General features: G+C 36.8%; 1 protein-coding gene and 1 long non-coding RNA gene across 2 annotated transcripts in view; one reads left to right on the forward strand and one right to left on the reverse strand.

Annotated features, from left to right (window-relative positions):
• The window catches only part of LOC118909796 (uncharacterized), a 34,668-nt gene extending 27,291 nt beyond the window's left edge, over positions 1 to 7,377 (forward strand). The window contains exon 4 of the long non-coding RNA XR_008992040.1: positions 7,276 to 7,377. This is a non-coding gene — a long non-coding RNA (uncharacterized LOC118909796). The remainder of the gene's footprint in view (positions 1 to 7,275) is intronic.
• Positions 7,378 to 7,429: 52 nt separating this feature from the next.
• LOC118909798 (serine protease inhibitor Kazal-type 12-like) lies at positions 7,430 to 18,622 on the reverse strand. The gene is made up of 5 exons (XM_057486802.1): positions 18,080 to 18,622; positions 16,619 to 16,644; positions 14,297 to 14,323; positions 7,793 to 7,917; positions 7,430 to 7,548 (listed from the first exon to the last, which is right to left on the reverse strand). The coding sequence occupies exons 1-5, from the start codon at positions 18,138 to 18,140 to the stop codon at positions 7,503 to 7,505; spliced, it is 285 nt and encodes a 94-aa protein (XP_057342785.1). The 5' UTR covers positions 18,141 to 18,622; the 3' UTR covers positions 7,430 to 7,502.
• Positions 18,623 to 24,554: the final 5,932 nt, after the last annotated feature.

Here is a 24,554-nt window from a genome sequence, read left to right on the forward strand (position 1 = left end):
ATTTCAGTTTTAGGAAGGGAGGTGAGCTAGATGATTCTTACAATCCTTTCCAATTCTAAAATCCTCAGATTTAGTGTTTCTGGATTGTGTTCGATTTTCACTTTAGCTTATTTAGAAGAGAAATTTTGAAAATGAAAAATTATTTCTTTTAACAAAGCCAACAATTTCAAGACATCAAAAAGGACTGGTTTTAAATTTTTCTCTAGTAAGCAGGAAACATTTTTTTACTCCTACATAAACACTCTCTGTGCTAACTGGGATTCATATAAATGTCAAAAGAGGCTTAGTGAGCCAGAACCTTGGATTATGCATATATATAATATACTTCTATTTAAAGATCAGATAATTTCTACCAAAATTTCATCATGAAGTTTCAAAATACAAATTGAAAGAACTGTACAGTGAAAACCCATATACATGCCACCAAGATTCTTCAATTAATATTTTGCTACATTTGCTCAACCATATGTTGATCAAAGGGTAAATTTGATGCAAGTTGTTTTCACATCCAGATATTCATGTCAGAACTCAGTGCCGTAAATTCCCAAATATCAAATGGACCACAATAGCTGAATTTGCAATTTGCTCAAACAATGCTTTTTACATACTTAATGCCATCATCTGTCTTATCTATGGTTTTTAGTATACTAGCACTGGCACACAGCAGACATAAATAGTATGATGTGAGTGCCTTGTACTTGAGGATACTGCAGTGAGACAATAAAGTCTCATGAAGCCTATGCTCTGTGGTCTCAGAGACTACCTCCGCAGGTTAGTTGAAGAGTTTCTTGGTTGCATTAAGGCAGTGTTCTCTCTCTTTAGTTTCCAAACCATTCCAAAGGTCCTTTGAATAATTGCTTTGAATCCTCCTATTTTCTTAAATGAACATTTAATTTCTCCTTTAACGATGGGAATTCTCCCACCTTTAGAATTGTCTTCCATTATCTTCCTTTACATCTGGAAATATGATTAAAATTCTGTCTTGGAGTAGGCTCAGAAAATGCTCACCACAGCCACACATTAGGGAAGGGGGAGGGTATCTCACATATCTTGGATTGGGATTCTAGGTCAGGGCTGTTCTTTCACTAGTCATCATATTTGGGTGGAAGTAACAAAAGCAATGGGGTCAGATACCTGAGGTATCTGTTCCCCTCCTTTTTAGCTATGTGATCTTATGCATGTTAATCTCTCTCTTTCCATTTCTCTTTTTTTCTAATTTTTTTCTCCCTCTTTTTTCTTCCTACCTACCTTTCCTCTTATTCCTAAAATCATGATAATAATACCCACTGAAGGAGTATGTTACTGGAATTTGGTGGGGAAACTTCTTATGTGCAATTAAGTGACCTTGGTTTCTGATTGTAAACTTTTATAGTTTTCTGTGTCCAGTTACCTGATTTGATCCTATCAAACCATTTGTCATGCAGCCAGAGGGAAGGGAACTTTGAACTCCTTTTTAGCTTTCTTTTGTTGAATACTTAAGCCGCTATGTTTCCTTTCAATTCTTCCTTAGAAAAGAATAGGACATGTCGCGTTTGGTTCTTTGGGTCCCAAGAGGTGGGTAAAGATTGAGCACAGTAAAGGAAGGAAGGCATCAGCTGTATAGCATTCATCGGGATATTCAGATGTAGACACAGATAGGTTGACCTGAATCCAGCAGACAAATTGAATGTTTGGTCAGGACTTTTAAATATAATTAAAAATACATGGAAGACGTAATTCCTCTTAAATTCAGTATCACCTTGCCTAAGTTGTCAGAGGCAGACTTGCCAGTTTGTTACCAAGTCTCATTAAATACTTCAAAGTATTAGGAAAGACACCAAAGGTCAAGCATTAGGTAACTGCTACCTAATGCAAGGCCCTTTGCCATTTCTCACCTGACTTACTTATTTGATCATTTCACCCAGTCTGCACCCTCACGGAGGCACTAGTTTCATAATGCCGAGTCATGAAGGGTAGCACATACTTGAGATAGAATCTTGGGTAACTTCTCTGCTTTGGGCATCAATTTCTTCATCACAAAATTTCAGTGCAAACTGAAATTCAAATGTATTCAGTTTCATCATTTATTGAGATGATACATATGTCTGACACACACACTTACATGTCCCATTAATGTTCGCTATTGTTATTATACTTAGGTAAGCATCTGAGATTAGAAACATAACCTCTGCCACCTTCACTTCAGTTGAATACACATGCGGTAACTAAAGGACAATAATAAAAAACAGCCCATAATTATAATAGTCATGGACTAAATTGGCTATAATAGGCACTTACTGACTTATTCCTGAAACTTTCATTATGTGGAAATTTTTTGATGTGCAAGTTTGCAAATATAGGGATAGAATCTGAAATATAATCTCTCTCACACCCCCAGATTACCCTGTTTATCACTGCCACCATAAATTATTATAGTGACTTTTCTTAAAGATCTCATCTTCATACTTAAAGAGAAAACAAGTTAAATGACTTGGTCCCATGTCGCTTATCAGATTTATTAGTTTTAGCCATTCAGGTCCAGGTTTTCTATAACTCATTTCTCAGACTTTACTTCCAGTTACTCTCCATATTATGTCCACTCCTAATCAGTCTTACAATTATATTTCAAAGGAAGCAGCATGTTTTTCAAGTATTATTTACAAAGCTTGACATCAAAAAGTCCTCACATCACTCTCATGCATGTCACACCTCTCCTAAAGAGGAGCTCATGCCCCTTTCCTGCCCTCAACCCTGAGCCAGTCATGTCACTTTCTGCGGCTGTCAGAACAGCAGATGTGAGGACATACCAATTTTAGGTCTAAGCCATAAGAACCTGGCAGAGCTGGATGAGAGATTATGGAAAGAGAGACAAAGGCAGAGACAGAGAGAGGAATCTCTGTAGCCACCCCACTGAAACATCAGAGTTGTGACTGAAGTCACTGTGGATCCCAGCAGAGCCACTCAGCCAGCATACAGAGCAGAAGTAGATCACACCTGCTGAGCCTGCACAAACTGCACAACTGTGGGCCAATGAGACGGTTTTTGTTTTAAGCCTTTAAATCAAAGGTTATTGTTGTGTAGCAATAGATAATTGTTATAATATTGTTGACAAAACAATGATTATTTTTTCACATTGAATCAAGACCCCATAGTAACTATAATAGGTACCATTTATTGAGGTACTTTATATGCTTTTAATACTTGATTTAATACTTAAAACATTACTTTTGTAGTACTAAATATTTAATGAGGAAAGTGGGAATACCCTTCCTAGAAAGAGAGTTTTGGAAAATAAACATTTGATTTAGAGATTAGCCTGTGAGTTCCTCAGTTGGAGATCAGCTGGTCTTTGGTACAGAACTGCATTTCCAGTGTAAGTCAGGGCTGGAAAGAAATCTTGGTGCAGCAATATGGAAAAGATTTCTGAGTCTCCTCTAGTACACACTGGGTTATACCTCACATGTTAATGCTAGTTTACATCTCTGATACCAAGGGCAAATCCTTGCTCAGTGGAGATATGGGAAAACCTCTAGCATAGTGATTTTTAATTTGAGATAAATGGTTCCATTAGTCTATGGAACAAAATTTCCTGTGTATGTATATTTTCATTTCCTGAAGAGCAAGCTTGTGGATGCCATTGTATTTTCAAAATATCTGTGGCCATGAAAAACCACACAAACAAATTAGTTCTATAATCTATTGATTGGGGAGGTCCCAAAAAAGAAATCAGTCTTTCTTGAACAAAGTCTACATGTTTTTTGGCATATTACCTGTTATTTTAATACTTTTTTCTTTAAATTGATTAGCTATTTCTGCTTACAGCCATTTTAATATTACTTGTTTATGGGCTACTTATATTTTTCTAAATCCATCTTAAAACAAATGTATTACTATTGATTTTTTCCAAAAGAGCATATTATATACTAGATAGCAGAAATACCAGTTAGGTATTTTAAGAAATATTGTGTTACTACTTCTGCCACCACATTTTCCAAGGATTTGAGGATGTTACATTTTTATTTCAATGCTTCATACACTGATCAACACCTACTATATGCAAAGAACTTTGGGAGATGTCTTAATTACAGAATTACACAACTATAATATACCTTAAAGAACATCCAGCCCAAATCCTAGATTTTACTTACGGGAAAGGGAGGATCAAGAAAAAATCACTGGTGTTCCAAATGTAATGGCAGAGCTTGGGCTAAATTCCTACTCCAGTGTTCCCTCCTCCGTGCATTTGCTTACCGTACAATGGCCACAGGATATAAATGGCCACATGTATGAATATAGGTATTATGAGTGTATGTGGCCCTTTATGTGCTATGGCCAGGTCAGATATGGACAGCCTATGATGTCTGATGCCATCACATACTTGAGGCTGTTTTCTAGACTCAGAAGTCTTGGAACAGTGAGCTTGGTCTCCATGGGACCCCACAGCCCTAAATGTGGCTGTAAAAGGGAAAACAGATTGCCCAAGGACATAATGTTTTTTGTTCTCATATCATCTCTGTCGCACTTGTATCCTGATTCACTGGTCTTTTCATAATATTTTGCTTTCTATTTCTATATCCTATATTAAAAATAACTAATATTTATTAAAAACTTACTAAGGACCAGACACAGTGCCAAGTACTTTACATGAGTAATCTCATTCAATTCTTTAAATAACCTATTATATAGATACTATTTTCATTTCTCTAATGAGAAACAGAGATTGTCATAGAATTACATTGTGAGAGAGTCCATGTTCTAAATTTTTTCTCTTAATTACCATAAAATACCACCTGCTTGTATCAGAACTCAAACAATACAACAGGTTCTTCATCTTTATCCGATGTCACCCACTTGGTGTAGTATGACGCTCCAGGGTGTGTTGGGGGATGAATATTTCATAATTGGCCTTGCAGGTTTAATGCTCAGGCCTATTTATTTCCTTTGCTTTTCGTTGGTACCTTGGAACACTTTAGACACTAACTTAATAAGTCCATGAAAAGAGTATTTACACAATTTTTACATTAAGGGTCAGTTTGCCTGAATTTAAATTCTGTCTCTGCCTCTTATTGACTTGGTTACTAGTCACAGACATCTGTGTATCAGAGTCCTCTGATGTAAAATAAATATTATACTACTACCTACTTCATTGGGCTTTTGTGAAGACTTAATGAGTTAATGTACATAAAGTGCTTAGAACAGTGTCTGGCACATAGAAAACACTAAAGTGCTCCGTGAATGTTAGCTAATATCACTAATCACTGTATCCATAAATTGACACTAGTGTAAGCTGACATTATGGAAACAAGGGATTTTAAATGACTGCTGATACAGCTGATGATATTCTATTGTAAGAAGGCAAGCCTAGAAAATATTTGAAGGCAAAGTGTGAAAAGGGAAGTGGAAGGGGCGTGCACTGTGTGTCCCTCTGTATGTGTGTGTGTGTGTGTGTGTGTGTGTGTGTTTCAAGGTTGTTAGGAAGCCATTTTTGGTGTGTCATTTTGAAGGAAAAAGAAATATTACCACTTGGTGAAAGTGATAAAGAGGCAAATACTAACTCACTATAAAGAAATCGTTCTCTAGTGATAGAGTGGGCTGCTTCTTTAGATTGTGAGTTTTCCAAAATCCAGAGTACTCAATGAGATGCTCAAAACTGTTGTGGCTTAAAGTAGAAAAACAAAACTCATGTGCCATCAGGAAGCAGAACCAGCGTGAATGGGTGAAGCTGATCCTGGGGACACTATGTGAATAACTTCAACTAAAGGATCAGAAGTCAGCCAGTTGTGGCTTAGTAAGGAATATGGATGCTGTATAAGCAGATTTCATTTTTTAAGAGTTTCCAAAAATCCAGTTTTTTATGGAAACTTTTTTAATTTTTAAGTATTGGCATCTAACTGAAAAACAATAACACCATGTAATCTAAAACATCCGTGAGCCACATGCAGCCATTTTGCCATTTGTTGGAGACCTCTGCTTTAGAAGCAGTGTGTTAAAGCCTCTAATTGAAGTGCCCCATCTTGGGTTCTGACCTTGCTTTTTCCACATACTTGGTCAGAGACTTCGGAAACAACCTTCTCAAAGACACCATTTTTTCACCATGTTTCTGTTGTTTTTTCTTCTGCTTAGACTCTTACTCCCTTCTTTTCAACTGGTAAATTTCTCATATGTCCTGGAACAGCTAAAAAAGCCATCCCTTCTGTGAAGTCTTCCTTTAATGCACTTCAGTTATTTCCTGTAACTATTAGGATGAGATCTGAATGCTTTGACTGAGCTCCCAGGGCTCTATGAACTGGCTCCGGTTACCCTTGATCCTGCCAACCTTATTTGCATTTCAAGACTTTGTGGGGGGTTTTTTTTTTTTTTTGGCATTTTGTTGTCTTTACGTTTGTTCTCTTTGCTTGGAACACCCTTCCCCCAAATCCACATGTGCCTGCATCCTTCTCAGCTGTCAGGAGTCAAAGTAACCAACTTCAAATGATTCCTCTTTCCAAACTGTACCGATTGTATCTCTCATCACATGTCTCAATTTTGTTTGCTTTCTAAATGCACGAATAACTGAAAGGTATTTTCAAAATCTATTTTTGTGTACCCACTTAAACCCAAAGGCGGAAGATTCTTTAATGTAGGGATCTTGTCTTTGCAATAGTATCTCAGCTATCATGAGCACTGAATAATTATTTGTGAAATTAATCAATGGAATGCTTCATTCCCTGGGTTTTTTAAACTATATTTTAGTTAGTTGGTGTATATATATATATATATATATATATATATATATATGTATGTATGTATGCTCTCCAATTGTAAACACTGAAGATGTTGAACTTGTCTGTCCATTTTTAGGTTTCTAAGCATCCACAACATACCAATCAACATATACTTTCAACCTTTCTCACAGCCACACATTTAAAATTATAACATGTTATGTATTTACACTGCAGTAAACTGACAAAAGCAGAGACAACTAGCCTAACAGTTTCAGGTGTCCCACAACCTGTTCAGCTGCCCCAGCGATTGACATGACCAACATTCTGTCTCAGTTGTTATTTATTGTCTTAGCATGCAATCTGAGAAGCTCTAAAACAAATTCAGTGTGTCCCTTAGGGCAAAATGCTCCCTGAATACACCATATACTATCAAATACTAATTTATGACAGATGGTGTATGTTTCCTTAGGTAGAGCTTTATTGACCTTGAGTTTATCTGCATAATTCTGAGGAATTGAGACTCAAAGCACCAATTGGAGAACTCCTGACCAGAAAAGTGTGGTAATATTCTGTGCCCTGTGATCGTTTCCAGGTTGCATCATTTCATAGGAAGATGGTCCAGCAATTACAAAGTTGACTCTATCATTATCTAAAAAACACATCAATGTAGAATGTCAGCCAAGATAGCTTTATTGAAACTGCTTTCTGTTATGCATAATAACTGGTGAGAAATACATTGCAAGGAAGTCTGGGTAACAGGGAGTTAACCTGTGGCGAAAGGCAAACCGAGACCCTTCCAGCATTGCAGCATCAGAGGAATCAACATTTCCCATTGTGTTTGAAACCAAGCTTTCCATTTCTTTCCCTGAAACAAAAGAGATGGTGCTCAGAATGAAATGCAATGGAAATTGGTTAAGCCCAGGCTGGATGAACTGGGAAAGGGTACTCACACTGTGTAGGTCTGCTTGGGGATAATACTATTGCCTTTTTAAAATAAGAATCATCTGTAAAATACTTAGCACAGTAAGGCTTAATCAGTAATTTCACTGACTCATACCCATTAGCCCAACCTAAGGGTGCTGTTCTAGTAGCTTCCTCCATTTGCTTACTTAGCTGCTTTGCAGAATTCACAGCGATTATGGTAAGTTTGTTCATCAGTACCACAAACTGCTTTGTGGATCTTGGGACAGGGTTTTCCACCTGTAGCTAGTTGCTCATAGTTGCTGCAAAAAGCCTGTAATTTAAACGAAGTTCTTTTTTTTATTTCATGGATAATGGCATTGACATCAGTAGCTCTATCAAAGAATGAAAAAATATGCTAAATTTATGCTTAGAAATTCTTTTTAAAAGCTTAGATTTTATTATTACAATTAAAATACATGTTGAAAATAAAAAGTAGAAGTCATATATGTAGTCTTAGTGCCCAAGAATACCCTTTCTTAGCATTTTCTATTTTTATATCTATTCTGTATGCATTTTATTTCCATTCATATAACATTAAAAATAGAACTACACTGTATATATGTTCTATTTATTCTTTATCATTTACCATTTCTATACCATTATGCACATTCTGAAAGGTGTGATTTTGTGGCATAATACACCACCATAAACATATGAAATTATTTACTTTACTAGTACTTCAGTGCTGTATGTTTTTTTTTTAAAGCAGTTGGGCTGGGAAGACCGTTTTACATATAAAATACTTGTATATAACATAATATAGGGGGGCACAGGGAAGGCAGTACAGCACAGAGAAGACAAGTAGTGACTCTATAGCAACTTACTATGCTGATGGGCAATGACTGCAATGTGGGGGAGGGGCTTGATAATATGGGTGAAATAGTAACCACAATGTTGCTCATGTGAAACCTGAGCATAAGATTGTATATCAATGATACCTTAATAAAAAACATACTTGTACATATTCTGTATTTTCTAAGGGTATGTTTTTTGTTTTTTTTTTAATTAATTTATTTTTTTGTAGATAATTATTTTTTATTGAAGGGAAGTTGACACACAGTATTACATTACATTAGTTTCAGGTGTACAACATAGTGATTCAACATTTATATACATGACAATTCTAGGTACCAGCTATCACCATACCAAGCTATTACAATATCTTGACTATATTCATTACATCCCAGTTACTTATTATTTTACCATTGGAAGTGTATACTTTTTTTTTGAGGGCATCTCTCATATTTATTGATCAAATGGTTGTTAACAACAATAAAATTCTGTATAGGGGAGTCAATGCTCAATGCACAATCATTAATCCACGCCAAGCCTAATTTTCGTCAGTCTCCAATCTTCTGAGGCATATCAAACAAGTTCTTACATGGAGAACAAATTCTTACATAGTGAATAAGTTCTTACATGGTGAACAGTACAAGGGCAGCCATCACAGAAACCTTCGGTTTTGCTCATGCATTATGAACGATAAACAGTCAGTTCAAATATGAATACTCATTTGATTTTTATACTTGATTTATATGTGGATACCACATTTCTCTCTTTATTATTATTATTTTTAATAAAATGCTGAAGTGGTAGGTAGATACAAGATAAAGGTAGAAAACATAGTTTAGTGTTGTAAGAGAGCAAATGTAGATGATCAGGTGTGTGCCTGTAGACTATGTGTTAATCCAAGCTAGACAAGGGCAATAAAACATCCACGTATGCAGAAGATTTCTCTCAGAACAGGGGGAGGTGAGGTTCTAAGCCTCACCTCTGTTGATCCCCAATTTCTCACCTGATGACCCCCCTGCGACTGTGCCTGTCTTAGGTTGTTCCTCCCTTGAGGAATCTTACCTGTCTCTGGCTAACCAGTCATCTTCCGGGGCCATACAGGGAAATGTAAAGTTGATCAGTGAGAGAGAAGCCTTATTGTTTGAAATGGTTAGCTTTTTATTTCTTTGCATATTTATGCCCTGTAGCTTCTATGCCCAGCATTTGTCTTGAGGTATCTTTACCACTTGGAAGAATTATGATACTCGGTAAATTTGATATGAGGCACGAATTTTATTTAAGGGTTGTAATTAGGAAGGAAGAAGAAAAGCTATAGAAGTAGCAGGCGGAAGAAAACATGGGAAGATTGATTATTTCTTTGACATATCTTCTTGTAGAGTAACTTCAGCATGTATAGGTTTTAAGCTACTGCTTAAATTGCACACACACATTAACATAATAGGAGTATAGCTACATAACCAAAGCATACCTGTAATTACCAGCCATCTCCAGTGAAACCAAGAAAACCAGTTAGGCACCTTAGGCATTTGTGAAAACTTATCTATGATATGGTGGATATTGTCCAACTGAACTTGAACAGTCTGAGAGAAATCAGACAAATTAAAACAACCCATTCCTGGGGACTGTTCACATCCCTTATGTTCTTTTAACAGTAAATAGTCTGTAGTTGTAAGATTTTGGAGCGCTACAATTTGCACTTCTCCTAATTCTTGATTGAGTTCCAACAGTATAGATCCAGTCAAATTTGTTGTTTTACTGTATGCACAGGCCAGCTTAGATATCTCCTTCCTCATTCCCATGGCAAGTCCAGGAACTGGTGGGATGAGTGCATCTACAGCTGTAGCAGTGTGTGGATCTTTGTTGGGGTTTTTGATGATCATCTTCTGGCATGAGTCTTCCAGAGAGTGCTGATGTTGGAAGTTCTTTTTCATATCGTATCTTAGTTCATTTTCGGGGTAGCCCAATTAGGCTTTGATCCTCTGTATAAACACAAACAGACCCTTTGCCTACACTTTTATATGCCCTTTATACTCTTGTGTTGAACTCATTGGAGGTTACCCACAGGAACTGCCCTTTTTTTTTTTTTGTATCACTAATCTACACTTACATGATGAATATTATGTTTAGTAGGCTTTCCCCTATACCAGGTCCCCCCTATAAACCCCTTTACAGTCACTGTCCATCAGCATAGCAAAATGTTGTAGAATCACTACTTGCCTTCTCTGTGTTGTACAGCCCTCCCTTTTCTCCTACCCCCCCATGCATGCTAATCTTAATACCCCCCTACTTCTCCCCCCCCTTATCCCTCCCTACCCACCCATCCTCCCCAGTCCCTTTCCCTTTGGTACCTGTTATTCTATTCTTGAGTTCTGTGATTCTGCTGCTGTTTTGTTCCTTCAGTTTTTCCTTTGTTCTTATATTCCACAGATAAGTGAGATCATTTGGTATTTCTCTTTCTCCGCCTGGCTTGTTTCACTGAGCATAATACCCTCCAGCTCCATCCATGTTGCTGCAAATGGTTGGATTTGCCCTTTTCTTATGGCTGAGTAGTATTCCATTGTGTATATGTACCACATCTTCTTTATCCATTCATCTATCGATGGACATTTAGGCTGCTTCCAATTCTTGGCTATTGTAAATAGTGCTGCGATAAACATAGGGGTGCACTGATTTTTCTCATACTTGATTGCTGCATTCTTAGGGTAAATTCCTAGGAGTGCAATTCCTGGGTCAAATGGTAGGTCTGTTTTGAGCATTTTGATGTGCCTCCATACTGCTTTCCACAATGGTTGAACTAACTTACATTCCCACCAACAGTGTAGGAGGGTTCCCCTTTCTCCACAGCCTCACCAACATTTGTTGTTGTTTGTCTTTTGGATGGCAGCCATCCTTACTGGTGTGAGGTGATACCTCATTGTAGATTTGATTTGCATTTCTCTGATAATTAGCGATGTGGAGCATCTTTTCATGTGTCTATTGGCCATCTGTATTTCTTTTTTGGAGAACTGTCTGTTCAGTTCCTCTGCCCATTTTTTAATTGGGTTATTTGTTTTTTGTTTGTTGAGGCATGTGAGCTCTTTATATATTCTGGATGTCAAGCCTTTATCGGATGTGTCATTTTCAAATATATTCTCCCATACTGTAGGGTTCCTTTTTGTTCTATTGATGGTGTCTTTTGCTGTACAGAAGTTTTTCAGCTTAATATAGTCCCACTTATTCATTTTTGCTGTTGTTTTCCTTGCCCAGGGAGATATGTTCAAGAAGAGGTCACTCATGTTTATGTCTAAGAGGTTTTTGCCTATGTTTTCTTCCAAGAGTTTAATGGTTTCATGACTTACATTCAGGTCTTTGATCCATTTTGAGTTTACTTTTGTATATGGGGTTAGACAATGGTCCAGTTTCATTCTCCTACATGTAGCTGTCCAGTTTTGCCAGCACCATCTGTTGAAGAGACTGTCATTTCACCATTGTATGTCCATGGCTCCTTTATCAAATATTAATTGACCATATATGTCTGGGTTAATGTCTGGATTCTCTAGTCTGTTCCATTGGTCTGTGGCTCTGTTCTTGTGCCAGTACCAAATTGTCTTGATTACTATGGCTTTATAGTAGAGCTTGAAGTTGGGGAGTGAGATCCCCCCTACTTTATTCTTCTTTCTCAGGATTGCTTTGGCTATTTGGGGTCTTTGGTGTTTCCATACAAATTTTTGAATTATATTTTCAAGTTCATTGAAGAATGTTGCTGGTAGTTTCATAGGGATTGCATCAAATCTGTATATTGCTTTGGGCAGGATGGCCATTTTGACGATATTAATTCTTCCTAGCCACGAGCATGGGATGAGTTTCCATCTGTTAGTGTCCCCTCTAATTTCTCTTAAGAGTGACTTGTAGTTTTCAGAGTATAAGTCTTTCACTTCTTTGGTTAGGTTTATTCCTAGGTATTTTATTTTTTTTGATGCAATTGTGAATGGAGTTGTTTTCCTGATTTCTCTTTCTGTTGGTTCATTGTTAGTGTATAGGAAAGCCACAGATTTCTGTGTGTTGATTTTGTATCCTGCAACTTTGCTGTATTCTGATATCAGTTCTAGTAGTTTTGGGGTGGAGTCTTTAGGGTTTTTTATGTACAGTATCATGTCATCTTCAAATAGTGACAGTTTAACTTCTTCTTTACCAATCTGGATTCCTTGTATTTCTTTGTTTTGTCTGATTGCTGTGGCTAGGACCTCCAGTACTATGTTAAATAACAGTGGAGAGAGTGGGCATCCCTGTCTAGTTCCCAATCTCAGAGGAAATGCTTTCAGCTTCTCGCTGTTCAATATAATGTTGGCTGTGGGTTTATCATAGATGGCCTTTATTATGTTGAGGTACTTGCCCTCTATTCCCATATTGCTGAGAGTTTTTATCATGAATGGATGTTGAACTTTGTCAAATGCTTTTTCAGCATCTATGGAGATGATCATGTGGTTTTTGTCTTTCTTTTTGTTGATGTGGTGGATGATGTTGATGGACTTTCGAATGTTGTGCCATTCTTGCATCCCTGGGATGAATCCCACTTGGTTATGGTGTATGATCCTTTTGATGTATTTTTGAATTCGGTTTGCTAATATTTTGTTGAGTATTTGTGCATCTATGTTCATCAGGGATATTGGTCTGTAGTTTTCTTTTTTGGTAGGGTCTTTGCCTGGTTTTGTTATTAGGGTGATGTTAGCTTCATAGAATGATTTTGGGAGTATCCCCTCCTCCTCTATTTTTGGAAAACTCTAAGGAGAATGGGTACTATGTTTTCCCTGTATGTCTGATAAAATTCTGAGGTAAATCCATCTGGCCCGGGGGTTTTGTTCTTTGGTAGTTTTTTGATTACCGCTTCAATTTCGTTGCTGGTAATTGGTCTGTTTAAATTTTCTGTTTCTTTCTGGGTCAATCGTGGAAGGTTGTATTTTTCTAGGAAGTTGTCCATTTCTCCTAGGTTTCCCAGCTTGTTAGCATATAGGTTTTCATAGTATTCTCTAATAATTCTGTGTATTTCTGTGGGGTTCGTCATGATTTTTCCTTTCTCGTTTCTGATACTTTTGATTTGTGTTGACTCTCTTTTCTTCTTAATAAGTCTGGCTAGAGGCTTATCTATTTTGTTTATTTTCTCGAAGAACCAGCTCTTGGTTTCATTGATTTTTGCTATTGTTTTATTCTTCTCAATTTTATTTATTTCTTCTCTGATCTTTATTATGTCCCTCCTTCTGCTGACCTTAGGCCTCATTTGTTCTTCTTTTTCCAATTTCGATAATTGTGACATTAGACGATTCATTTGGGATTGTTCTTCCTTTTTTAAATATGCTTGGATTGCTATATACTTTCCTCTTAAGACTGCTTTTGCTGAGTCCCACAGAAGTTGGGGCTTAGTGTTGTTGTTGTCATTTGTTTCCATATATTGCTGGATCTCCATTTTGATTTGGTCATTGATCCATTGATTATTTAGGAGTGTGTTGTTAAGCCTCCATGTGTTTGTGAGCCTCTTTGCTTTCTTTGTACAGTTTATTTCTAGTTTTATGCCTTTGTGGTCTGAAAAGTTGGTTGGTAGGATTTCAATCTTTTGGAATTTTCTGAGGCTCCTTTTGTGGCCTAGTATGTGGTCTTTTCTGGAGAATGTTCCATGTGCACTTGAGAATCAGGGTATGTTCTTATAAGAAGAGTTGTTGTCTCAAATATTACAATGTTTAAAGGCTTACAATGCTGATTATCAAATTGCTTTGTCATAGTGTGTTTCCAAGTATAAATTCTTTATCTCTTTCTCAGAATTTCTGGAGATATTTGTCTACACCCCTCTTTTATGTCACCCCTCAACCCATCTGGAAGCATATTACCTTTTTATCCAATTCCTGGGACAGGTCCTGGTTAAAGTCAAATGTTGAAAAATATTTATTGAATGAATGGGAAAAAAAAGAGCAGAAGTTAGAGTGTACATTGCAGATATCAGTGTTACAACTGACTTGCTTAATTGGCAATGATTCTTAGAAAATTCACACCACACCATTCAAAATCCTACACAGTATGGCCCCCTCTATACATTTCCAACTGTGCCTCTATTCTGTCCCAAATAAAAATATCTAACATTTATGGAATGCTTACTATGTGCTATGCACATAAAATACTTTCAATGTAATTATCCATTTTAATCTCCTCAGCAGGCCTATGGAGTTGTTATTATCATTACCACCATTTTACAGATAAGGAAAACAAGACCTAGAGAAGCTTTTTCAAGCTCACATAGTTATGAAGTTGTAGAACCAGAATTCAGTGAGAAAAGTTTAACTCCAGAGCTTATGTTCTCAGCCATTACAACATTATGGCCATCTAAGAACCCACTAATTAAACCAAATTGGTTCATTAATAAGCATTGAAAACTCTTTGCTTTTTTGCAACACTATACAACTCCTTCCTCCTGGAATAAGTTTTCCTTTTCATATCTTTAAGGTACATCTCAATACTGTCTCATACTCTGAAATTTTCCTAGTAACACTCAGGCAAAAGCGAATCGCTCCTGTTTCCAAATGCCTACAACTGACACCAACCTTCAGTAGCATAAACATGTTATCTTTTTTTTTACCTTTTTTTTTTCTACTTTGAATGCAAACTCCTTGAGGAAAAGGATCATAAAATACATATATATATATAACAATAGCTCTATCATGGATCTATTCATTAGCTATCTCTCTCTCTACCTATCAATTATACAAACAATGCATATTTATAATAGAACCTCTAGATTCTATTTAGGAATTTATTTAAATCATAGTAAAGGAATTTATTTAAATCACCCATAATCTATTATCCAGAAATTTGCACTATTTTTGCACAAACTATTAACAAGTTTGTGTATCTCATCCCCTGATATTTTCTGTTTAAAGATTTCAAAAAGATGATCACCCAATTGATAGCATTTTATAAAATGTTTTTCAAACTTGAAATATGCTTCCAATACCCTATGTCAAGTAATATACATTCTATATTACCATTTTGAGTAGTTACCATGTGTTATACAAATTATTAAGCATTTGATTTGTTTTCATGTTTTTTACCAATGCAAACAACACTGCCAGGAATATCTGTATAAATGTATTTTTGGTATATTTCCAATTCTTTCCTCAGGATAGATTTCTAGAACTCAAATCTCTGTGTTTGCATTTGTCTTTTAAAAGAATTTTGATGAAATTATCAAGTAAAAAGTCAGGGATTCTTTTTTCATATTTCTGTTTTCTTTGGGCCTTGAACATAAGAGATGCTCAGTAAACTTTGTTGAATAGTGGAAGGATAGGATAAACATTACCATAAAATTATAAAATTTAATAGATAAACTGGAATAAACTCTAAAATTTTTTCTCATAAGTGAGAAAAAACTTTCAGTGCCCACCTTTCTATCCTTCATTTACCCCTATTTCAACCAGAGAAAGTTTGAATTTATCTGGTATCATCTCTGTATGTTGAGATTTTGCTTCTGATTTTATTAAATCAAAGGATATTTCTTTGAAAAATAATAAGTCCAGCATTTTAATTCTGTAGGTGGGGGCACAGAGGCTCACTTCCTTCCAGAAGATATTCTTCCAGTGTCTCACATGATGTGGTAACAGAGTTAGAAGTAGGTCTTAGATATACCATTACATTGGGCTCTTCTAATTTGCTTCTTATCTTTATTTATCTATCATGTTGATGACTGGAAACCATTTTTCTTAGAGTCTGCCTTTGAATACTAGGTCCCTCCTCTCAAGAAGCTTCTATTTATTCTTATATATCTGTTTGCAAATTATTTGGCATTAAAATATCATAGCAATAATGCAGTTTATAAAGTTGAAGTCATGATATAGTTGCAATAATCTTCAAAATGTATTTCTAAACTTAAAAGTTCAACTTTTAAGGAAAATATGTGACTTCACCAGCCACTTAGGAGTGATTCAAAGAAAGTGGGAGATGATTTTCAAGCTCTTTTCCACCATTAAGAAAAATGCACCTGTGCCAGTGACGACACTGTCAAAATGAGGGTGCCGTGTCATCATTCCCCTTTCTCACCAGACCAGCCGTATGAACTCAGGAGGTTTTAACGGAATAGCCCCTGTACTTCACATCTCGAAATCACCACTGTCAAGACAACTCCTGGAAGAGCAAAGGGCCCCTGGGAGAGAAGCACGTACCCGGCAGCCTCCCTGGCTCACAGCCTCTGCAAGGAGAGAACAGACGCTGGTAAATCACAACAGCTCAGAGAACTTCCAGAATTTTTCTGTTAAAATTATCCTTACAGATATTCCATTACAACTACCTTGCTTTATGAATGAACAACTGAGACCCGCAGAGAAGGGGAAAAAAACTGCTCCTGCACACACAGTGTGTTGCCTTTGCACCTGAGCAAGAGGCTGGTCACAAAGTTTTCACTTCATTTGCTGTTTATGATTTCGGTTGCTTTTATCCAATCATGCTGCTCACTTCTTTAATGTATACCTTAAAACTAGACTATTACTGAAGAAAGGAGGGCAAACTCTAGATCTAGTCTTTGTCAAAGAGGCATGTGTTTAATCAAATAGAAGTTGAAAATTCCAAAATCTAGAAGCCATGTAAATAAAGAAAACTCAAGACGAAATGCAGACAAGGTCTTAATACAATAACTTAATTCAAAACAATTTTGAGATGATTTGAAAAAAATCATGTGATTTGTCACCATCCCCACTAACATTACTAATATCTGCCATCAACTTGGAAGATTTCTGTATATTAAGCACTTTATTAACTCTAATATACATGGAGTAGTCCATTAATCCCATTTTAAAAATAAGAAGACTGAGCTCTGTGGTAAATAACTTCTCTAGTGTCATTCAGCTTGTAAAAGTCAGAGCCAGGAATCCAACCCGGGTCTCTCAGACTCTAAAGCCAATGTACTTAAGCATGACCTTTCATTGAAAGAAATCTTGGAGCATATAAGGCTCACATTCTCTATTTTCATGTAATGAAACAAAAGCCAGAGAAAGGGAGTGAGCTGCTCAATATTAAAGAAAGAAATATTAGCAGAATGAGGATTAGAAGCCAAATCTTAGACTCGTAGTTGTGGACTCTATTTCTCTTTTTCTATCTACCTCTTTATTTTGCTTACCTAGAGTGTAAGAATGACTCAGCTTTCAGTAAAATAGAAGCATCTCAGGAAAATCCAGTTGAAGCTCCTTAGATAAGAATTTCTTCAAGGGGACTTTAAATGAGAATTTATAATTTCAGGTTACATTGTTTCCTTAACGAATGAAGTTTCTTTCTAACCTTCCGCTATTAATGGTGGTCTGCCGAGGGGAACACAGCTGGTCTGGAACGCCTAGACTAGTCACGTGGGGCCCACCTGACTTGAAACAGACCACCCCATGCTACAAGATGTAACATTGTTTTTGCAGTTGGTAAAGCTATCTATTTATAGTTCTAGAGTTATAATTAAAGTAACTCATTTGTAAGAAAAATTCCTTCAAAAGTCAGTGTGATAGGCAGTTACTATCACTAACCCTCATCACCTTCAGCAGCATCATTATAAACTACAACATCACATCATGACTGCCGCCACTTACCAGCCAGCTCCAGAATTCCAATTCATATATAGTTATCTGTACATTCATAGCACTCACCTGCAAAGAGGAACAAATAAGCCACACTGACCAAAAGCAGAAGGCTGCTTGATGGCTTCATGATCAGTGAGTTCTGCAAGCTTTGCAGGGAGAGTGTTAATAGAGTTAATCACTGTGGATGGTGTACAGGCTGTATTTATAAGTGGATGCAAAGGCATGCACCTAAGTACCTATGCATTTGGCAGCCAGCCAGGTTCCCCACCCTAATTGTGTAATCTATTTCCCTAGTGACTAGAGACACCAGAAACCAAAGAAGCTCATTTTTATGCCCTTTTCAAACAGTCAGGAACGATACTCAAAAATGATGTTCAGGCAGAATGAAATGAATTACATGTAACACACACACAATTTGCTTCTGTCAGGACACAGTGATTAACTGCACTCATCATTTTCTTCTAATCTCTAGATTTTGAGTCTGCTCCCAGCAGAGCCTTGGGGCCAGAAAGCTTCCATCAGGCAGTAACCCGTAGGATGGTCTGTACAATTTGTGTACAACATTAATAATTTGGTGTCACGACTACCAGGAAAATAAAAATGTTGATGTGAGGGATTTTGAGGTCGAGGAATTCATTAGATTAACAGCATACCTAAATGGTCATTGCATTAAAAACCCTGGATATTCAAGGTAAATGTAAGCTGGGGGGATCTTTTGTTCAGCCCCTTGCTTTTAAGCAGCACACGCAGGATATTTCCTATTTAACATTTTTGTTTTAACAAGAAGGTGACAGGTGGATTTTAATCATTGTGCATAAATACCTTCTACGCTTGCCTTCTTTCTCTTCCCAAATATGCTATGTACTTTTCACCCTAAGGCTCCTGCTCTTACTGGTCTCTCTGCCTGGAAGACTCCTGGACAAGAAACATAAATGGCTAGTTCCTTTTTTCTAGAAACATTAGTTCAAATGTTATTTGCTCAGTGAAGATTTTCCTGACAATTCATAAAACCTCTACCCCAAATCAGATTGATATGCCTTATTGCCTTCATAGTGCTTTCTAATATCTACAATTATATTTCTCATTTAATTATTTATGTATTTTCTGCCACCAAATATATACATAAAGACACACAAATGCACACACATACATGCTAGGTTATAAGTTCATGGATCATTTTCTCCAGGGTCACCATGCACAGAACAATGCTTTACACATACAAGCACATACACATCATTCTGATTTTATAAATGACTAACCAATAAAAATTCCTTCTTTCTTTCAGAAATAGTAGTTGAGCACCAATTATTCCAAGTATTACTAGACACTGAAAATACAGTAACAAAGACAGATTCATCGAGCTTACATTCTCCATTCTTTTCTCAAACACTTGCTGGGCGGAACCTACTGATTTCAGGAATTTTATTATTCTGGAAATTTGAGGGTGAATAAGAGTAGCTCACAGGCTAAAGGAGACAAAAACGTTTTGATTAAAGTTATACACAGTAAGTAAGGGAGCCCTGAAGGGTGCACATGCACTTGAGTAGGTGGAGGTGTGTGAGAGAGAGAAGGTGGTCATGGCCAGGCTTCCGAGAGGAGCTTTACTCTCAGAGTGGTTAGAAAGTCAAAGGCATTCCAAGAATAAGGAATGATCTGAGAAGAAGAAAATGAATTAGAACCAGCGTGGATTTTAAGAAATTAGTGTTAGAATCAAATGCAGAGACAGACCTTAAGATAATAGGTTTAATAGGCTAAGCTAAGGATTGTAATATTTCTTGCAGCTTGGAGTCCATTAAGATCCCTGGATCTGTAAGTTTACAGTTTTCATCAAACCTAAAAATTTTGTGACTATGATTTCTTCTAATATCTTTTTTGTTCTCTCATCAGCCTTCTCCCAGGCTGCATGAAGTGGTCTCACAACCTACTGATGGTTCCTTTAATATGTTTTTAGGTTTATTTTTCTTTCTGTGTTTTATTTTTGTTCACTTCTAATGCTGTGTTTTCAAGTTTACTAGACTTTTCTTCTGCGATAACTAACCTAATATTAATACATATGTGTATTTTCCTTCTCAAGAACTTTGTTTTCTTTTTCATCTTTAGAAATACACTTTGGTTCATTTTTTTTATATGTTCCATCTATTTACCTAATATTATCTATCTTTCTTTTCCTTTCTTGAACATAAGGGATAACTGATTTAATAGCCTCATCTACCAATTACAACATTTATGTTATTACTGGGTCTGTTTGCATGATTGATGTTTTTCTAGATGCAAAGTCATATTTTCCTTGTTCTTTGTATACCAGACATTGTGAACTTTACCTTTTAGATACTGGGTATTTTTTCTATTTCTGTAAGTATTTCTGATCTCTGTCCTTAGATTGCAATTAAATTAATTAGAAAAAGGAAATAATTATATATATATATATTTTTTTTCACCTCTTGTGACTGGTTTTAAAGTTTTGTCAGATGGAACCAGAATAGACTGGTCTAGAACCAATTTTACACCGCTTCAGAGACAATGACCTCTGAACATTCTACTAAAAGCCCATGCTTTATAAATATTTCCAGTTGGCTAGTAAAAAATATTTTCAAGTCTGACCATAAAACATTTTAACACTGTGTGAGCTCCCAGGATTGTTCTCTACCTGCTTCAATGGGGTGGTTATCTCCTTGTCCTCATGTAGTTTCCCAGCACACAAATGCTGGTAAATACTCAGCTGAAGACTAAAGAGGGTCCCTCTGGAGGGCTCCAGGGCTTTCCCTGCCCTGTGAACTCTAACGGCCTTGTCCTTCTTGATGTCCGCCACTTAAGGAGACCTCAGGTCCTACTCAGCTCTCTTCACGTGCTCACCCCTGGCAGCTGCCCAGGAAGGAAGCTGGTGCCCTCTCAGGGCTCACCTGGCTTCTCTCCTCCCTCTGGAATCAGTGCCCTGTGCCTGGATCAGATCTATGAAAACCATTGTTTCATATATTTTTCCTAGATTATTAGTCATTTCAGTTAGGAGAGTAAATCCAGTCTTCTTCATCTTGGTCAAAGCTGGAATTCTATACTAAAGATTTTGGTTTATCTTATTCTTACTATAAAGGTGATAAAATTTGTATACAGGAATAACATGATTAAAAATAATTACAAAGATTACTTCTTCTATGTTATGGAAAACGGATTAAGGAGGGTAAGGGTGGGGATTCACTGGAGTCTAATTTAGGAAATTATTGTTTAAGTATGCATTAGTAAGTGAGGTCTTCTGTCCTCAACTAAGACATTCAATGTTCACTCCTACAGCTCATCCTCTCTGACTTATGCATCTTATGCCAGCATTGTTGGGGGAGGTGTGGAGGGGGGGTGTTGAGTCTATTCTCCTCTGGTCTTGCCCCCACCACAACAAATAACTGGAGGGCAGAGACACCTTAGTGAAGCAGAGCCGAAGTTTTATTGGAATACACTCCAAGGGAGGAGCAGACCAGAGTCAAGGTAGACAAAGGCAGGTTTACTTGAATAAAGCAGAAAGGAAGGAAAAACAGAGGGAGGAAAGGGAAGCTCATTGAACTGCTGCTCAGCATAAGGCAAACCCTTGCCAGCTCCTATGGCCAATGTCACCTGGGGTCCAGTGTATGCTTGAGTCTGCACAGTGTGAGAATGAAGTTCCTACCTCCCCCTTACCCCCGGATCTGGGGTAGCCGCAGAGCACTGATGGAGTGAGATTATGTTCTGAGAACTTCCTAAAGGCAAAGAAAGGAGATTTCAGGCAGGCTACTAAGAAGCATGACTGTATAGTTGCAGTTCTGTTCAGGTTACCAGGCAATGGAAACTTTCGAGCACAAAATCAGAGCTCTCAGCAGCCCCTCCCTACAAAGAGAGTGACACACTTGAAGAAAGGTGAGCGAGGGAAACCTCAGAGAGGAAGAGGCACGCTCAAAAGCTGGGATTCTGTCTTTTAAGGAGTTTAAAGAATGGGATAAAGGTAAAGGGTCAGGGGCGTGGGTGTAGGCTTGAGAGACAATATGTCACTGTGTGTAGCCAGTCCTCTAGGTGGTTCTGTAGCAGGAACTTTTTGTTCCTCTCCAAGACAGTGGCCTCTCCCAAGTACTGGGAGCACATCAGTTAAGACTGCCTGCCCTGCCTTAGGAGGATAAGCCAGTGGCTGATTACTGAAGAATATGTTAGGAATCTAACCCCCCAACTTTCTACTCTTAGCCTCAAGATAAGTCCTTCTTGTTCCCACTAAGCTATTCACATCTCAGCATTTTTCATCATAGGCAGGAAAAGTTAATCATGATGTTTGTCCCATGTCTTAGCTCACTGAAAAAGAAAAGTTATGGAAAAGTTTGAGGAAGGAAATAATACTAATTATAAGGACAAGTGGTTATCATGCTTGGACACTAAGTTTGGAGCAAAACTTACTGGAAGCTCAGAAAAATAAAGCATGGTAAATAAATGTGGATTATTTGAAAGAAAAAAGAATATAATTGATATCCTAGTTGCACATTTGTTAATATTTTAAAATGTCAAAGTATGTCTCACCTGCATTAGCTGAAGCAAGTCTCAAGGTCAGCCCAGATTCAGAGCATATGGAAGGAACTCACACTGCAAAGGGCATTCACTCTGTCTTTTCTGGCTCTCTGGCTTTATCTGATTAACTCCCTGAGTTCTTGTTGGGCCCCACTCTCTTTTCATCCTGCTTCTATCTGTCTTTCTGCTTAACAGTATCATTGATTCCTTAGTCTCATATTTTTACTTTTGATGCTGCCTCAAAACAGCTTTTGCCCTTTACACAAAACAATTCTTTCAATATTAAAGACCTTCTTTGTTCAAGGTAGGGAAATGGTATTGGTACATTGTTTTACAGGACCCTGCAACTGGTTAGGGATTCCACTCCATTGGTTTTCTGAGACTGAAACAGGTAGAGAATTGGCTAAATTAGAGACACAGTTAAATTCATGTTTGTGCCAGAGGAAAAAATATAGGCTTTAGCATAGTAGACCTGGTTTCTCATTCTAGCTAGCTGAAAGACTTCTAGATAGTTTTGAAAATCAAACCTTATATAACCACTATATCTACTCGTAAGCTTTCTGTTTTCCAGAAAAAGATTTGGAGCAGCTCACTCTAAATTGCATATGCATATAGTTTTGAAAACAGACATTGAAAAAGAAGTTATGGAAAAGCTTGAGGAAGTAAATAATACTAATTATAAGGACAAGTGGTTATCATGCTTGGACATTAAGTTTGGAGTAAAACTTACCAGAATATCAGAAAAATTAAGTATGTTAAATAAATGTGGATTCTCTGAAAGAAAAAATAATATAATTGATATCTGGTTGCACATTTGTTGATATTTTAAAATGCCAAAGTATGTCAAATACACACAGCAGAGTTCCCAAAGCAGTAAACAGACACACATACACTTACCACTCTTGTTTACTGGGAGTTAACATTCCTTGGATGTTTTTATATTTATAAATAAATTTAAAACTTTTTCTAATTCTAAAAGAAACATGGGGCATACAATAATGTGAGAAGTTGTTAGTCAATACAATATTAAAAGAGAAGAATCAAGTCGGAAAATTGACACTATTTGACTAAAGACTTTCTATAGGGTCCCATTTATTAAGTTCTTTGGTATTGGCAGAACAACAGGCAAATAAATCAGTGGAACAGAATGGAATGGAACAGCCAGAAGTTACCCACATGAACATATTAAACTGATCCTGACAATTGAGGAAAGGTAGTTCTATGGAGCATGTATAGCTTTTCCAATAAAAGTATTGGAACAACTGGACATCCACATGCCAAAACAAAAAAGAAGATGACTCTATACACAGACCTCTACATCCTTCACAAAAATTAACTCAATATGGATCATAGACCTAAATGTACAATGCAAAACTAAAAAATTCTTAGGTGATTATGACACTGATGGACAATGACTTCAATGGGGTATGGTGGGGACTCAATAATATGGGTGAATATAGTAACCACATTGCTTGTCGTGTAAAATCTTCATAAGGGTGTATATCAATGATACCTTAATAAAAAAATAAGCTCTTAGATGATAACATAGGATAAAATGTAGATAACCTTGGGTTTGATGTCTTTCTAGATACAACACCAAGGCATGATGTATAAAAGAAAGAATTGGTAAGTTAGACTTCATTAAAATTTTTAATTTCTGCTCTGCAAAGGACAAATGTCAAGAGAAGGAAAAGGTGACTGGCAGAAAATATTTGCCAAAGACACATATGACAAAGGACTGTTATCCAAAATGTACAGAATAAATCTCTTTAAACTGAACAATAAGGAAATGAACAACTTGAGTTAAAAATGAGCCAAAGATCTAAACTTTTACCTCATCAGAGAAGATACACAGAGAGTAAATAAACATGAAAAGATGCTCAACTTCATTTGTCCTTAGGGAATTGCAAATTAACATAATGAGATACCATTATTGTAACTCCAGGGAGAGGAAATCACGGGGTAAAATACCTCTAAAACTGAAATCAGTCAAAGGGAGACATAAAGTTTAAACCCCATTTATTGCTTA

Source organism: Manis pentadactyla, chromosome 10, assembly GCF_030020395.1.
Source record: "Manis pentadactyla isolate mManPen7 chromosome 10, mManPen7.hap1, whole genome shotgun sequence".
Taxonomy (NCBI): Eukaryota; Metazoa; Chordata; class Mammalia; order Pholidota; family Manidae; genus Manis; species Manis pentadactyla.